Consider the following 18,714-nt stretch of genomic DNA (forward strand, 5'->3'; position numbering starts at 1 on the left):
ATGTGTAATTATGCATATTTTGTAGTAAAAACTCTCTCTCTCTCTCTCTCTCTCTCTCTCTCTCTCTCGTGCTTTTGATGTCGGACATGCGCCAGAGTGCCCAAAACGCATAGTCTTGTTTAAAAAACACGTAAATAATAAGAAAGGAAAATAATTCAACGCTGAATATATTCGCAAACAAAGAAAATACCAATAGATTTGACAGAACATGGCTTTCTTTGTAACTTTTTGGTATAGCGGAAGCTTTTACTTTGACGCTGCTCGGTTTTTTGTTTACTTTTTATAGTATCATTTTACATAAAGATAATACAAACCATTTTAAATAGCTTTTTTCTCGTAATTACGAGATCATTACTTGTAAATTTTTATACGAGATCTTTTCTCGTAACAACGAGTTAATTAACTCGTAATAGCGAGATTTTTTTTTCTTCACTTACTACGAGATATTTTTTCCTTATTACGAGGTATGTATTTTGTCGTTATAACGAGATCTTTTCTCGTTATTAGGAGATTCTTTTATCGTCATTACGATATTTGGGCATTTTGGGCTCTTCTTTAAGATGGAGGGGCGTTTGCCGCCGCCATTGGAAAACAATAATTCTGCAAAATAATTTAACAATTTGTATGGCTGTTCTTTTCTGTTTGTCGATGAAAGTGAAATAAATCAGAAAAGGAATACTAGATTTATTTTCAATTAAACAACTCGTGGACTAGTATTACACATTTACTTTTTTAAAGGGGCATGGCCACGATTTTGGTCAATAATTATTTTTTCGATTTTAATGTATACAATTCTTTAATAAGGCAATTTTGAGAGGCAATCAAAATTTGACTTGTCATTTGTTGAGTTATAAGCGAGTTACAGAGCTTACAATTCTTTGCTATGTAAACAAAGCATTTGTTTACATTTTAAATGTTGAAGTGAAAATTCCAGTTTTAGACCTAATATGAATGTGTTAAACGTAAGAAAATGTTTCTTTATGCTTAAAATTAATAAGAAAATAGGCAAATCAGCTTGAAAAAAAGACTTTTTGTGGTATATTAAACCTATGTAAACATAAACAGGGCACGAGCCTTGTTTACATGAAAAAGAATTGTGAGCACTGCATTAATTATATCTTGCTTAAATCTCTACGACTGACTCTCAAATTTTATTTGATTATTAGTAATGCATTCCTAATATAAAGCATTGTAAATAATAAAAACAGAAAAATAGAAATTGACCAAAATTGTGCCCATGACCCATTAAGATCGGGAAATAAGTTAGAAAAGTTTTCTCATCATCTTTCATCATACTAGATATTATACAGAGTATCGTAAATAAGTCTTTTGATAGTTGGACAAGATCTAAGCCAGTGGTTTCTCATAAATATAAAAAAAAAATGAAAAACACAAATAATGTTAATACCTGCATAGTTAATAGTCAACTGAAATTGAAATTAATCTAATGATAAACATAACGAACAAACATGAATTATATTAACTTCAATGTACACTGTAGATACCAGTAATTGTACACTATCACAGTGTTGTTGTTACATTGTCTCACAACATACACACAGTACTTAATTGATGTATGGAGATATAATGTTCACTGTAGATACTTGTACACTGTCACTGTGTTAGTTTTCCATTTTCCCACCCAGAGATTGTTCTTATCATCCACACACACAGTATTGGGAGAGTTTACCTCTTGGGATGTGAGTAGTAGATACAAGAACTGACCGTCCTGATCCAGGAGATGAACTGTTTCACTAACAACATCACACACCAGGATGTGACCGAGAACGTCAGTACATATTCCATAGGGAGTGAACGTTGACCTCTGACCTGTGTAGGAAAACCTGTGTTGTCCTGATTTATCCACCACCACTACAGCATGTTTGGCATAGTCCGATACACAGATATCACCATTGATATTTTCTGTGATGTAGTGCGCTAGCTCATACAGTTCCTGTCCTTTGTTGTCCCTTTGTATGTTCTGTTTTTCTGTCCCAGTCTTGTTGTACCTGGTGACTTTACATTTTCCGTTCTTTATCATCCCCACCAGTAAGTCCCCGTTGATGTCGGAGGAGTGTATGCTGGATGGTACCCAGTCTCCTGTTTTAATGAATTCAGTGCTTGTATAACCCGGTGTTATCCTTTTGATGGCTTTGTTGTCTTTGTCAGTATAGATCAGATCCCCGTCCCGAGTGACTGTGTGGTAGCATTGCCATTCACCACTGGTTTCTATCTTTTGTAGCTGATTCCCATGTAGATCTATTTGTACAAGGTTACCTCTATAGTCACTGGCCCATAATCTGCCTAATTTTCCCAGTGATATATGAAATACATCATAAAAACCTGGTATTGTGAACTCCCTGACCTTGGTGACAGTCTCCATAGATTTTATTTTTCTTTTTTCTTCTGGTTTAGTGTTAGGAACAGTTATTCTACCCAGTAGTTTGGCGACATCTTCCTTGCTGTATTTACCAGCAGTAAATACGGGTGGGACTGGTTTAGATGTCTCTGGTATGGGTCGAATGATCAAGCTTTTTGATTTGAGAGCAACTGTTAATTGTTGTATGTTTAAAGGAGAAAGGTAACCGTAAAGAGTTGTGATCAAATCATTGAGATAGTTTATATAATCATCTATTCCTTGGTTTTGACCACTTAACGTTTCTAATAATGACTGTTGTATTTTGTTGACTTGTTCTATTTTATCTGATGTGACTGTGTCTACCAGCTTTTTCACAGCCTCTGCTTCAGTTTTAATGGATGTTCTTATTTTTTCCATGATCTTCTTCATGTCTGTGACATCTCCAGCAATTTCCTTTTTCAAATCTTCAGAAGTAGGTTCAAAATAGCTTCGAATTTTGGCAATTTCTTCGTGAAAAAGTAAACATGTTTCATCATAGACCATCTCAAGATCAGTGACTTTATGGCCGCGATGTTCTTTTATGCCCGTGCATTTAGAACAAATGGGAATCTGGCATTCCTCACAAAGAAGATCTATGTGTTTTGTAGGGTGGATCTTGCATTTCTCTTCAGGAAGCGGTCGTTTACGTTGTTTATAAGGGACAATTCCATGGTCGTTGGTTTTCTTATTCTTCTGATGTTCATCTCTGCATTTTTCACACAATGATTGGTGACAGTCATTGCAGTAGAACGTGCAATTCTTCTCACAATCTTCAGTGCCACACACCAAATAATGCTGGGCATCGGGTGGTATTTGGGATTCCGATAATGCCATCCAAAATGCGAAAAAACACCTGTAAATTAAAGGAAGCTGTTACATTTATTTTGCAATCAAAAGTACTTAAGAAGTCAATGAATTTTAGCTACCCCATGCCCAATTTACACAAACAAAAAATATGCTAGATGCAAGTTTCACAATTTGAGATAGAAGCGTTTGATGTTTCCATTCCTGATTATCACAAACCGTTCTATTTAAGCTTGGTATCTCTAGTACTTAACAGATTACATTTAGCAAGATACATAATGACAATGTTTTTGCAGGGATGTGTGGGGATGAAAGTCCAAGATCCAAGTCCTATTTATTCGGTCCCCGACCCCCTCTATGGATTCGCGCATGAACGATGATATAAAAAGAACTTTGAGACTGAATTGGAAAATGTATACGTATGTACTGAGCTTTTTTTTAGCTCATCTGAGCTGAAAGCTCAAGTGAGCTATTCTGATCGCATTTTGTCTGTCGCCCGTCTGTCTGTCCGTCTGTCCATCTGTCTGTAAACTTTTCACATTTGTTAACATCTTCTCAAGAACCACAGGGCCAATTTCAACCAAACTTGGCACAAAGCATCCTTAGGCTAATGGGATTCAAAGGTGTGAAAATTACGGATTACGCCTTTGTGCAAAGGGAAATAATTAGGAATTATTGAAACTTTTCGAGAAATTTTTAAAAATCTTCTTCTCACGAACCATTAGGCCTGGAAAGCTGAAACTTTTTTGGACGTATCCTCAGGTAGGTAGTGTAGATTGAAAGTTGTGAAAATCATTACCCTCGGGGGTATGGTGGGGCGGTCAACTTTTTACTTAGGAATATATAGAGTAAATCTTTAAAAATATTCTTCTCAAGAACCATTTGGGCAGGAAAGCTGAAACTTGATTGGAAGCATCGTCAAGTAGTGAGATTTCAAGTGTATTCAAATAATGATTCCCGGGGGGTAGGGTGGGGTCACAAAAGAGGGGGGGGGATTTTTTTATATAGGGATGTATAGAAAAATATTTTTAAATCTTAAAAAAAAATTTTGCCTGGAAAAGTTGAAACTTTAGTGAAAGCAACTTCATATAGTGTAGCTTCAAATGTGTTCAAATCACAATCTTTAGGAGTAGTGTGGGACCCCATTGGGGATTCAGTTGTACAAAGGAAAACATTTTGATTATTTACAAAATCTGAAACGTTATTATATATATATGATTTAACGTATATCCAAGCATTTCTATATATTGCTGAATCTTTGAAATTGTTTAAACTTTGGCCCATGGACGATAATTGGGCTTCACAAAGGGCTCAGAGTTTGATGTAGGTTTATATCTTGTATATAAACAATTGTTAAGGGTCTTTTTGAGAACTGCAATGCTAAATCTGATATGACTATAAATTCATCCTGTTAGAAAAGGGACTTGATTATCAATATAAGAACATCCAGAGGAATACATATTCACTGTTGTATAGGATCTACATGTTTTTTTACCACAATGTCCAGATATTTTGTATAATGACTCCATGAAGCTGATTTTGTCTTGCCTGTGGTTGCTCAGGTGAGCGATGTGGCCCATGGGCCTCTTGTTTCTATTTCGAATAGTCTATTGCTGGTTTATTAAGAGAAATTGTTTTTCCTCGGACTAAAATGTCACACTTTTGTTGGATTAAACATGGCACGTGATTGCCTCATATATCTAGATGTAGGTTCTTTGAGGATTAATATTAGGCAATATGGCCGTCATTGGCCGCTGCCTCACCTACTCATCTCGATATTTCATATTATTTAACAAAGAAATTGTGTTCAGTAAGTCCTGAATATATTTATAGTAGTTGCCCTTTGGAATTATTTTTAAATTAGAGTAGTTGCCCTTTGAATATTGACGTCAAATTGTTGTGTCTGGAGCAGAACAAAATGGCAACGTCGAAATTTGTTCAAATCTCTGCAGAGGTTTAAAATTGAATAGCAACAAATTATTGTAAGTAATATGGGTGAAGCGAAAATTTTTAAAGCTATTTGAAAGGTGGTATTGATAATTTTGAAGAGTTTAAATGAGTTTAATTGGACGAGATGTAAGGCATGTACATGGCTTTGCGTAGATCACTGCTATTTGTAAATGAATATATCGCTTGATAGTCCTCGGGAAAACATAACACTTATAAGGTTGTTTACTGACTCACTACGGAAATATGAGATTGATCAACCCAATATATTTCCGTAGTGAGTCAGAAACTAACCAAATAAGTAATAGTATGAGGCAAGTAAAACGACAATATAAGTAGTAAAATGACCGATCGCGAAGAATTTTTGACAGGATTATTTGGACAGAATTTGATAAGGAATAAGGTTAATCAAATTGCAGGTTTTTCGTATGTATCGTACTCACTGTTGCATACAGTCTAAGACTCTAAACCGAATTTTCATCTTAGATATGCAGCTATGTGTGTGTACATTTTGATACATGTATTTTTCATAAACTTACTAGAAGAAAAATCCCCCAGTCATGATTTACCCGATATTTTTTTCATTCTTCAATCAATTTTTGTTTTGTCCTTGCATATGAATTAAGTCTTTGCCAACTGCCAGAATTCATCTAAAAGTTCACACAAGAATTCACACAGGCGGTGCAACAGGAAAAGCCACGCAACAAAGGATTTGAGATACAGTAATTAAAAAAATGCGTGATTGTATGACCCGATGGTAAAAAATGCATGTTCCTAAAAAAATGGCCACTACTTTCAGTTCAGTAATTACAAATTACATGTACATATAAAATTGGCAATTGTTAATCGACTTAATATTTTTGACTAAATTTATTATTTAATACCTTAAAAATAATTCAACTTCTTTACCATTATGAGATGTAGATACAATTATCATAACTTACCATGTGTATCAATGTGACTTTTAAGTTATTTCATGTGGCCAAAATGGCGTGAATGACAATCCGGAGATCAGAATGAGAGAATACGAGACTTGACGTGTACTTTACTTCCTGGTTGTAGAGCTATAATTAGATTTAAACCTCCTTGTCCTCTTCCTTTAAAAAGTTTTTTTGCATCAAGGGTTATCTATGTGATCACAGGAGTCGGCAAGTTTATCGATTTGTTGTAAATAAATGAGGAACATGCAAAACCCTACCAGTAAGCTTTGCGAGCGAAACGAGCGAAGCGACAGGATGGCAACGAGTTTTCTAGATTTTCTATAATTTGCTATCCAACTAACATTAAACATGTACATTAGATATAAACTCCGTGACATTATTTAATAAATTCCTTGCCATTCAATTATTCTCTAAAAGTATTTCATTTTAATTCCATCTCGATCTTAAACAGTGGCTTTTCGACTTTTGTCGTGTATTTTGATTGAACTTAAACATCGAAGGTATATAAAATTAAATTAAGAGAGATTTCAGGACTCAAAAAAGATTTGGGCTTCCTTTTTGACATTTAGACTGGCCCAACCAAGGGAAAGAACTCAATCCACCTTTTGCAAAGTGTGAATTAGTCTATGGACTCTATAATATCATACCAATACTGCTGTTTTAAAACCGAACAAAGAGAAAAACAGGATATTTCATTGGACGATCTATATTTAGGCCCATGTAGAAAAAAGCAAAACTTATACATGCATTGACCTCGATCGTAGGTCACGTGCAAGTGAATATAACGTTCTGGTTGTTTTTTTCTAGATAGTTTGATATGAGTCGATCAGAGAGTTAGGAATTAATTAATCATATTATAATATACAATTTTGCTGTTTTTAAGGCCAATACGATTAATTAGCTACCCGGGAAGTACAAAATTATACTTCGAGGGTAGCTAAATCATCGTATTGATCGAAAAACACCCAACAATATTTTTTCAGCAAGAAAATGATGCAAATATATCAAATTGAGTGTTATCAAGCGAAGATTTCTGTTTGATGCTATCACCAAACTCCGTACCAAACAACTTGACAAAACGCTAAGTTTCATTGACGATCTATTTTTAGTCCAATGTAGAGAAAAACAAATGCTATATTGACCTCCAAAGTCATGTACATGTGAATATACACATACATGTAACGTTCTGTTCTGTGAAGATAGTTGGTTATGAGCCAATCAGAGAGCTAAGAATTAATATCAATCATATAATAACAGATATTGTAAACTAAGCAAATCAGATTTTTTAAACTACGTATCGTATATCAGTTTTTTTCCGCGTCATGTTTTTTTTCCGCGATTCAGAACCTAGAACGGTATATACAATTTACGCGAATCAATTTTTCACTATTTCAAAGTCATATGATGGTGAAAATATAATTCAAGATTGTTTAACCCCGTAAAGTAAGAGGGTAAAAGTATCTAAATTGCCGCTCTTTACAATAAGAATTTCGGACAAACCATTTACATGATTTCCTTAATGTAAAATAATTACCGATAATTATTTTCAGAGACGCAAACAGTCATAGATAAATAGATCATGTACCGTTACATATACCAGTGGCTGATTCTCCGAACGCCTACTGCCCAATTATCATTATTCAATTATACTGGGCAATTATGGGGCCTTCTAAAGGGGCACGGGTAGACTTAACCTGTCTTTCCTTGAATGAAAAATGATATAACAGTTTGACATTTTTGTTGAATTTTGAATGTCTTTATAATATGATTAAAATTGTTGCATAAATATAAAAATAAAATATTGAATCAATTTTAATATATTTATTTAATTTATTAGCACTTCATATAATTTAAAACAATAAAATAATGTTTTAAAATTGCATAACATTTTATATACAATTTTCTTTTTATTTTGACACATAACATTGTTTTAATATAACAAACTCATAAATACATGGTTGTCTCTGATTTTAATTTATACCTTATAATATTATGTTTTATTTTTATTTTGTTAAGATGTAAATGTAAAAATGAAGAAAGATATTTAATTTTTATTATTTTTTGGTAATATTTACTGATTATTTTATTTCACCGAAACATTTAGGTTATTAAAAAAATATGGTATTTTTGATATAATGTCAGGTACATGCAGCCATTAGCACTATTTATTGCATCTTTTTATTTTTTTAAATTAAAAATAAGACAATGTCGTCTAACTGTGTCCCAAAGTATATACAGGTAAAGTCTACCTGTATCCCCTTAGAGGGCCCCATAATTGCCTTGACCAATTACTATTTTTAATTGAGGAGTAGGCGTTCGGAGAACACACCATACCAGTAGCTTAGTTTAATTAGACATCGGTTTATGCAAGAAAAGCGACCGTTTTTATAAGCTTGTCAGTGGATTATTAAATAAACTATGAGGCTTACATACATGTACCTATTATCTTGCGCTTGCTTCCGATCCCGCTATTTCTACTCTAAACTTACTGAACACTGTTCATTGTACTTTTACATACCTGTTTACTTCATAAGGAAAGAGAACTATATTTTAAGAACAACACTTTGTATCAAATTTACGCTGATACATTTTCCGCGATTCGGAAATCGTCGCGACCAAAACGGAAATTAGATACACGCAGAAAAAACCTGATATACGGTATATAATGAATGATAAGTTTAAACAAATAACAAAATGTAATTCTAATAGAGTGAATTAAAATTTTGTTCTGAATACACGAATCTGACAAATTATATATCACGGGGGGTGAGTGGGTCTGATGCCTATTTTTCTAGTAGAATATGTAAATTTTATTTAATTATTTTTTTCTAAACTAAATTCACGCATGTATGGTGTGTGTATATACATATATATATATATATATATATATATATATATATATATATATATATATATATATATATATATATATAGTGACTGCCAGTATCTATAATACATGTTAGGCTTGATATGTTGCAAGAACATCGTTTACATTAAAATTTAAGCTTTACACATGTACATTCTTTATGTACATATTCAACTTCAATTTAAAGAACTCATATGAAAATGTAAATATGATAATGTTAAATTAATAGAACCATATGAAACGCATAACAGTATAATTAAATTTGTGTGGGGTATACCATGCACGGTTCTATAGTTACATGTATTTTGCATCATGCCTTAAAAAGTACAGTACCGATCAGACCCAACCTAACAGAAAGTAAACCTCAACTAAACCCTGGGTTTACTTTCTAGGTTTACTTTGGTTTACTAGAGTGGACCCAGAGTAAACCCAAAGTAAACCTCAAGTAAACCCAAAGTGGACACAGAGAGAAAACCCCGATCAGAGGTATTACCATGAAAGCAGACGCTACGGATATATATATATATATATATATATATATATATATATATATATATATATATATATATATATATATATATATATATATATATATATATATATATGATACTAAAGTATTCGGAATATACAAGGGGCAGGAATTACAGGCAGTAGGATAAAATGAAATACAGGTCTGTTTTACACTTCAGTGCGTATAGTTGACTCCAAAAGAATTCTCGAGTAAACAAAAAGGAAACCCCGAGTAAACCAAAAGTAAACACCGAGTGGACCCAAATTTTCAAAAAGGAAACCCAAAGTAAACTCAGAAAGTAAACCCGGGGTTTAATTGGGGTTTACTCTGGTGTTAGGTTGAGTCTGATCGGTATTGTACATACACTTCAATCCGCCGACAACTTATAGGTCTCGTACTTTGGCCGAGTAGGTTTGACAATGAAAGTGTTTGATCTTCCCGTGGCAGCCTGTCTTCTGGTGCGTCCAACCCGTTCTCGGTCGATATTCAGCGCTCATATTCCTCCCCAACCCTTTCCACGGAATATCTTCATGACCGGAGTTGGAGACCTGACCCACGGTAGCCATGCAACTGAAGTTGAGGGCGATCTCGTGCTTTGATGGCAGACGAATCGAATAACTTTATTCCATATCTTTCGCAGGACTTGAGCGGTGGCTTCACCGGGTCGACACAGGCATTCTCTCTCCCCGGGGATCTTTTCTGTGAACAATGGTCCCCAAAAGAAAACCAGTAAAATTACAAAATTAATGTTATATGTACGGACAAAACATGTGTGTGGATTTGCTTGTATAGATCGAATTACTATTGTATAGCTGCCATTCAACTGCACTTAACTATGATTACATACATAGACATCATACTTATTCTTTTCTTGTTAATAAAAATTAACCCCCTCAGCAAGAAAAATATATTAATAAATTTTAGGGTGCGACCGTTGGGGCGAGCGCAGCGTATGATTAAATATGAATATGCGTATCATTATAACAAATCATTGTGAAGTAGTATGATTTTAAAAATGGACGCGAAAAAAATGAATTTAAATACAAATAAAATTCAATATATTTTTTTATCCATAATTTTTACGCTTCTTATATAAGCCATTCTTCGAGTTTTTTTTTGGTGTATGATTCTATGAGCACTGTAGAACTAGTTTAATCTAGAATAAAATGTCGTTGAATAATAAAAAAAATAACATTACGTTCAATTCAAAGATTGTTTTTCATTTAAAAGTGATCGTAACATCGGTCCACCTTAGCGCATTAGGTTTTATAGTGTTGTCTGGTAGGCTTGACTTGTAAAAACTCTCCCACTCCCCGAAAATTAAGGGTCAGGAATACCCGAAATTTGCGGAAATCACCGGAATCCTCTTTTATAAAAAATGCATTAAATGAGTGCAAGTTACAATTGTTTCATATCTCTTAAGAAACGTTCTCTTTCTTTATCTTTTCACGATTTTGAGAGGATTTCAGATTTAGGTTTATTCAGTAAGAGTTATTTCCCTTTATTTAAATGTAATTGTGACGTCAGAGGTCAGGACGGTTTTGTATCGTCTGGCTCTCTAACTTTTCCCTGATTATTAAAACTACGCATATTATTCTGTTTATTTTTCATAAAAAGCATGCCGTTCTTGCAACTACACATTTTATCCGGTTCTCAAAAGTTTTATTTTGATTCTCGGGAGAACGTGAGAACGCCATTTGCAATGCTTAGAATTGCATAGTGGGTCGAAATTTACTGACGCCGAAAAAATCTTACAGATCAATGTGCAAAAAAGCCATTGTGACGTTGTTGCATTGCAGTTTTTTTTTCCCATGATAGTAGCTTATCCTCCGAAAAACCTGCCATTTTGTAGCCTTTTTCCCCTGGGGGAAAAACTACTATATAGTAGTTGTGAATGGACCTAGTGCCGCATAACTGCTGAGTGTGAGTTTTTTTGCTTTTCTAAGTTCTATCTATGTAAAGAATTCACATTTGTCTTGTAAGGTTAATATAATATCTATAATTTTTCTTGGTTTTCTTAGTTTCAGCTTAATAATTATAATAAATCGATTGATTTTTTAAATTTTTAAATTTTTCAACTTGAAATTCGTTTTTTCTGAAAAATACATGCATATTGCGAGTGTTTTAAAAATTAATTGATTTAATAGGCTTTTGAAGCGAGCTGGTAGCTTTTTATCTGGGTCAGAGTTCGACTCCTTTCTATATTTATTGTTACATTGAAATTAATGTTAAAACGGGCTTGGCCCCTGTGGAATGAATTACCCTATTATTTTGAATTGAACATGCCTTTTCGTTTTCCACATATCACAACCACTTGAATCGTCTTTGATGGCTTCTAACCGGTGCATTTTCCTTTGAAGTAATGATTTGAGAGATCTTAGTTTTGGATATTATTTTAGACAGTTTTAATTTTACGTCTAAAGACAATTTTTTTTTTAAATTTGTCTAAGAATATCTTAATCATGCCTGCTGTTTTTCTTAATGAGTGTAGGAGAAAGAGAGAATTGGTTAATCAATGATAAATGCCTTACATTTACATTTTCCAGTGTCTTTGAATTTTGTTCTGTGATAACACTATGAATCTTTTTTTTTATAATTCAGTTCATTTAATAATTCAATAATTCCATCGATAACGCAAGCATGTTAAGGCTTCCCGATGGATTTTACTTAAGCATTGAATCATTATTTTTTGAAAGATATAGTCTCATAACTGCAGCGGTGTGTGCATACAAATTGAGTAACGCGCGCTAGCGCGTTATGAAAAATTGTATGCACACACCGCTGCAGTTATGAGACTATATCTTTCAAAAAATAATGATTCAATGCTTATATTTACATTTTTTTAACATCTTGCTTTGTCTGCAAATGGGATTTATAGGTCAAAATTTCTTTTTTATCCTAAGGGTAAGTTCAAATTAATGGAAGAGCCACTGTAGCAGCCACAAGCGTGAACTTTGATTCTCGCTTGTGACGTTGCATTTTATAGCGTTCAACGTTTGTGACGTCATAGTAAAATTAGTCATTCTAACCTTTGAGTACCCTGTGTGTGATACAGTCTTATAACTGTAGTATCTTTTTACACACTTTACATGCAAAAAATATTTGGAATGTAAATATAGCGATATGTAGAAAGTCACTTATGTGTACTTAATACGATATGACATCAAAATTGACTTTGACGTCACGATCTGCATTCCTGTCGATAGTTCTCAGGGAATGTATCTTAAGGATGACGTTTACTCAGAATGAAAAAAAAATCCACTGATGATAATGAAAAACCATCTATTGTGTGTTATAGACCTTTGCTTGTATTGTTATTTTTCACTTTCAGTAAAGTAGGTCAATGACCTACTTTTTGAGTTAATGGCCATTGAATATTTATTGAAAATTCAAGAAAAATCCCATAAAATTTTACACTACGATTGAGATTTTCTTAATTATAAAAATATTACAAATAAATAAACACTTTGAAAAAATAAGATACAGTTTACGAATGGTAGTGGCACTAAATTAGTACACAACATTAAGTTTTCAGCATCAATTTTTAAAAATAATTCAGTCCGAATTTCCTCTATCAGTTTTCAAATCCCTACCCATTTTTGATTCAATTTTACAAAAAAATGAATGATGATAATACAAAAACATTTATGATATTGAACTACTTATATTGACCTTATTCTGTTGGCAAAAAATTTATATGAGGTCAATGATCAAAATTTTGAGATATGATGTCTTTTATCGTTTTTAAGCATTTTTCAATATTATTATTATTATTCGTGCCATAAGATTATTTTAATGAATAAGTGAGGTAAAACCAACGGAAAATATGCAAAATTACGTAGACTTAAATATAAAATCCTAACTTTTAATATTAGACTACTGCCAAAAAACTTTTAGCAGAAAACAAAATCTGCAAAATTTAGTCCGAATTTCCTCTGTTTGGCTAAAAGTCAATTTTTGTTTGAGCATAACTCCATAATAAAGTAAAACTATTGAATGTTTTGTCAATAATAATTCATTTCATAAATACTTTTTGTGTTTAGAACAAATTTCAATCATTACATTGAACTTTTTAACAATCGGAATTTGAGAGCTCAAACCCTGAGTAAATAACACCCTTAACGTTAAAAGTTAATTGTATCAAACCAGTATAATACCGCATGTTTCCTTTACGTAGATGCTGCCGTTAATGCTAGACGTACAGAATTAATTCGTATTAAAAACCAGTATCAAATAATCGGCAGTTTTAAAGCTTCGTTTTAAGTAAAAGACTATTCATAAACTAGTGGTTTGGAGACTCTCCCTGCTACGTGTAAACAACTGAATGAAATAATTTTAATGCATGTAAAACCAGCTTGGCGCAGGTGAAAGATCAACACAATTTTAGAATATTTTACGAAAAATTGGTAGAGAATATAAGTACCAATGTGAATCGTGCTTGGGAAACCTAGGGATTTACCCCATTTTTTTGTAAATCGCTTTTGATTAGTACAAATGTGCATTATTTTGATAATTTGTGGCATATTTCAACAATATCTACCATAAACGAAATATCTATTTCCTACCCAAGCAAGAACTTAAAAGTATATGACCAAACAATGGATTTTTCTTTAAAATATGTATCATTTAATCTTATTAATCACCTGCGCCGCTGTGATTTAAATAGATAATTTACAATATTAGGATTTGCCCGTCACGTGATTACAAAGTACATATGACGTCACAAAAATGCATCAAATATAATGTTTAACATCGGTGTCAATAAATGTAACATAGATTTTAAGAAATACTACCGGTCAAAGTATTTTGCGATGATTCAAATGATATCGTTTTCCAGCCGTATTTTAGCTTCCGGACGCCTTAACATTGCTTCGAACACGTGATCTTTTGGGTAATGTACAACAAACTTATGATAGGTGTTATAAATGACTTTCGTTGGGGTGCAAGCGGGGCCTGTATAATTATACAACAGAATCGTTCTTTATATATAGGTATTATGGGGTGATGATTACGTTCGGGTAGTATTCAAATATATCAAAGCTCTTCAGGCAATATTGAATTCCATCACGCCCCTACCGTAATGACCACATCATATATAATGCTCAATGAATGATTTCTTATTCTTTAATCAAGGACAAAGGGTTAATACATGTATCTGTTGTTGTTGTTTTTTTTTTTTTGATAACCCTTTTAATAAATATTGAACTCAATGATTCACTTTAACAATACTAGCTTGATTGCATCGTTTATAAATATAAGTCTTTTGGATAGCTATTGACAATATTTATGCTAGCAGTTCCTAATAGCAATAAAACAAATGTTGTTAATACATAATTATTATACATTTATTAATAGTCAACCCTTCATTAATGAAAGCAATCTATTCATAAATATTACAAATAAAGATACATAGAGTTACATGATTGATGTATATGTATTTCTACGTACGCAGTAGATACCAGTAATTGTACACTATCACTGTGTTACATTGTCTCTCAAAATACACACAGTACATAAATGATGAATGGATATATAATGTTCACTGTAGATACTTGTACACTTTCACTTTTTTGATGAGTTGTCCCACCCAGAGATTGTTCTCATCATCAACACACACACTAAGGGGACGCTTTATCTCTTGTTGTTCTGTGAGTAGTTGAGATAAGAACTGACCGTCCTGATCCAGGAGATGAACTGTGTTACTGTGACCATCACACACCAGGATGTGACCGAGAACATCAGTACATATTCCAAAGGGATAAAAATCTAACCGCTGACCTCTGTAGAAGAACCTTTCTTCTCCTGATTTATCCACCACCACCACAGCATTTTTGTCCCCGTCTGATACACAGACATCACCATTGATGTTTTCTGTGATGTAGTATGGTAGATCATAGAGTTCCTGTCCTTTGTTGCCTCTCTGTATGTTCTGTATTTCTATCCCTGTCTTGTTGTACCTGGTAACTTTCGCCTCTCCACCCTTTACCATCCCCACCAGTATGTCCCCGTTGATGTTGGAAGAGTGTATACTGATAGGTTCCCAGTCTCCTGTTTTAATGAATTCAGTGATTGTATTATCCGGTGTTATCCTATTGATGACTTTGTTGTCTTTGTCTGTATAGATCAGATCCCCATTCTGTGTGACTGTGTGGTAACCTAGAGATCCAACACTGGCGATTTTGTAGTAGCCTTCATCTTGACCACTGGTTTTTATCTTCTGTAGCTTAGTCCCCTGTAGATTTGTTTGGACAAGTTTACCAATATGATTACTGACCCAATGTCTGCCTGATTTACCCAATGATATATGATTTACACAGTCAACACCTGGTACTGTGTACTCCCTGACCTTGGTGACAGAGGAAGATAGACACAGTGTTTGATTTACGTCAGGTATCTCTTTGACTTGTTTTCTATGTTTCCCTGCAGGTTTCAACTGTGTAGAGGCAATTTGCATGGGCTTTATTTTTCTGTTCTCTGATTTAGTGTTAGGAACAGTTATTTTACCCAGTAGTTTGGCGACATCTTGTTTGCTGTATTGACCAGCAGTAAAAACGGGCGGGACTGGTTTGAATGTCTCTGGTATGGGTCGAATGATCAAGTTTTTTGATTGAAGAGAAAATGTTAATTCTTCTATGTTTGAAGGAGATAGGTAACCATAATATGTTTGGATTAAATCATTGAGAGAGTTGATGTAATCATCTATTTCTTGGTTTTGACCGCTCAATGTTTTTAATAATGACTGTTCTTTTTTGTCGACTTGTTCTATTTTATCTGTTGTAACTGTGTCAACCAGCCTTTTCAGAGAATCAGCTTCAGCTTTCATGGATGTTCGTATACCGTCTAAGATTTTCTGTATTTCAATGACATCTCCAGCAATTTCCTTTTTCAAATTTTCAGAAGTAGGCTCAAAATAACCACGAATTTTGGCAATTTCTTCGTGAAAAAGCGAACATTTTTCAGCAAAGACCATCTCAAGATCAGTAACTTTATGGCCGCGATGTTCTTTTGTGCCAGTGCATTTAGAACAAATGGGAATCTGGCATTCCTCACAAAAAAGATCTATGTGTTTAGTAGGGTGGATCTTGCATTTCTCTACAGGAAGCGGTCGATTGCGTTTTTTATAAGGGACAATTTCGTGGTTCTTGGTTTCTGTGTTTTTTTTATGCTTATCTTTGCATTGTTGACACTTTGGTTGGTGACAGTCATTGCAGTAAAACTGGCAGTTCTTTTCACAGTCTTCAGTGCCACACACCAAATAATGCTGGGCGTCGGGTGGTATTTGTGATTCAGATAATGCCATCCTAAATGTAAAAAATACCTGTAAAAAAGAAAGCTGTTACATTTTTAATTTAAACTTGTAAATAAAATAATTAAGAACACTCTAGCTGCAGGTTTGTAGCTTCCGGTCTGAAAAAATTTAGCTGGACGACCTGGGACGTCCATTCGTTTTTTTTAAGACCAGGAACTACAGACATGCAGCTATCTCTCAAGCCGGCGTTTATCCGAAAGAAACTATGGAGTTGCATTTGCTTTGCATCCATATTTATATATATACATTGTATATATATATATATACATTATTATAATGTATGGATACAGTTACTTATAATCAACGCTAAAGAAGTTCTCGATTTCTACACGTATCAATTACCAATTGAACCGCCTATAACGAATTGACAATATGCAGGAACCCGGGGGGGGGGGGGGGTCCAAGGGATATCATACATATAGTTTGACAGGGGAGAGGGGTGGGAGTCCAGGACATTTTTGGAATACTAATTTTACTTTGAAATTTTAAAACAAATAAAATTTTCGGCAGGGGGGGGGGGGGGAGAGAGCCGCCCTTAACCCCTTCTAGATCCGCCCATGAACGAAGATGAATAGAACCAGAGAACGTAGAGACTGAAATAACAATTGCAACGCCAGAATATACGAACATGTATCTACTTCGCCATTGTTCTAGCCAAGTGTCAGATTCCTTTATTCTCATCACCCTGAAAAACTCTAACCCTACCGCATTCTGAACAAATATAATATATACCATAATATCCTCATTCATTACTACAAATGCTATCACTTTACTTGCCTCCGAAATTCTTTTAAACATCATCATCAGCCCCATAAAGTGGCATTAATTGTTTAAGTATAAAAGTGACGACTCTTAATTCGGTGTTCGAGACCGGATACACGTAACATATATGTTGTTTATTAAGAGAAAGTCTGTAGCAAATAAAACGACAACATTGTTAGTAAACTGACTGAAGAATTTTTGATAGGATTATTTGCATAGGATTTGGTATGAAACGAGGTTAATCAGTTCAGCTAAAAATAACACAATTTTTTGTAATTATGTATTGTACTTACTGTAGCTTACAGTTTAATATAAACCCAAATTTTCTTCGTAGAGCTACAGATATGCAGCTATATCTACATGTAGTATGTATGTTTTGTCACAGGTATTCCTCATACACTTACAAAAAGAAAAATCCAGCAGTTATCATTCACACGGTATATTCTATTCTCCGATAAATAATTGCACTGTACGTGCACATTTATGGAGTCTTTGCCAGTAGCCAGAATCCAGCAAACCAAAAAGATTTGTGGCAGCCGGTGCGATTGGAAAAGCCACACGAGAAAGGATTTGATTTATAAAAGTAATTAAAATATTGTATGAATGTATGACCCGATGGTAGAGAATGTGTATTCCTATGTTTAAAAAATGGCCACTTCTTTCGGTTCAGTAATTTTCTTTTTAAAATCATATAAAATTGTCTATTGTTGATCGACTTTAAAATATTCTTGACTAAATTCATCATTTAAATACCTTAGAAATAATTCAACTTCTCTACCGTTATGAGATATAGGTAGAATTATTATAACTTACCTTGTGTATCAATGCGACCTTTAAGTTATTTCATGTGGCCATTATAGCGTGCATGACAACCCTGAGATCAGAAAGAGAGAATACGAGACTTGACGTGTAATTTACTTCCTGATTGTAGAGCTATAATTAGATTTAAACCGCCTTGTCTCTACCTTGAATGTGTATTTGCATGGAGGGTTATCTATGTGATCACAAGAGTTGGCAAGTTTATCGATTTGTTGTGAATAAATGGGGAACATGCAAAACCCTACCAGTGAGCTTCGCGAGCGAAGCAACAGGATGGCAACGAGTTTTCTAGATTTTCTATAATTTAATCCAACTTACATTAAACATGTACATTAGATATAAACTCCGTGACATTAT

At 33.8% G+C, this 18,714-nt stretch overlaps 2 protein-coding genes across 2 annotated transcripts; both read right to left on the minus strand.

The window, feature by feature from the left end:
• Window positions 1-668: 668 nt before the first annotated feature.
• On the minus strand, window positions 669-6,137 carry LOC105328406 (hypothetical protein). Its single transcript, XM_034450272.2, has 2 exons — window positions 6,094-6,137; window positions 669-3,251 (listed from the first exon to the last, which is right to left on the minus strand). Exon 2 carries the CDS (start codon window positions 3,230-3,232, stop codon window positions 1,592-1,594), a length of 1,641 nt encoding a protein of 546 aa, XP_034306163.2. The 5' UTR covers window positions 3,233-3,251; window positions 6,094-6,137; the 3' UTR covers window positions 669-1,591.
• An 8,547-nt stretch (window positions 6,138-14,684) lies between these two features.
• Window positions 14,685-18,438, minus strand: LOC105328422 (uncharacterized). Its single transcript, XM_034450269.2, has 2 exons — window positions 18,352-18,438; window positions 14,685-16,785 (listed from the first exon to the last, which is right to left on the minus strand). The coding sequence occupies exon 2, from the start codon at window positions 16,765-16,767 to the stop codon at window positions 15,007-15,009; it is 1,761 nt and encodes a 586-aa protein (XP_034306160.2). The 5' UTR covers window positions 16,768-16,785; window positions 18,352-18,438; the 3' UTR covers window positions 14,685-15,006.
• Window positions 18,439-18,714: the final 276 nt, after the last annotated feature.

This window comes from Magallana gigas, chromosome 4, assembly GCF_963853765.1.
Source record: "Magallana gigas chromosome 4, xbMagGiga1.1, whole genome shotgun sequence".
Lineage (NCBI taxonomy): Eukaryota > Metazoa > Mollusca > Bivalvia > Ostreida > Ostreidae > Magallana > Magallana gigas.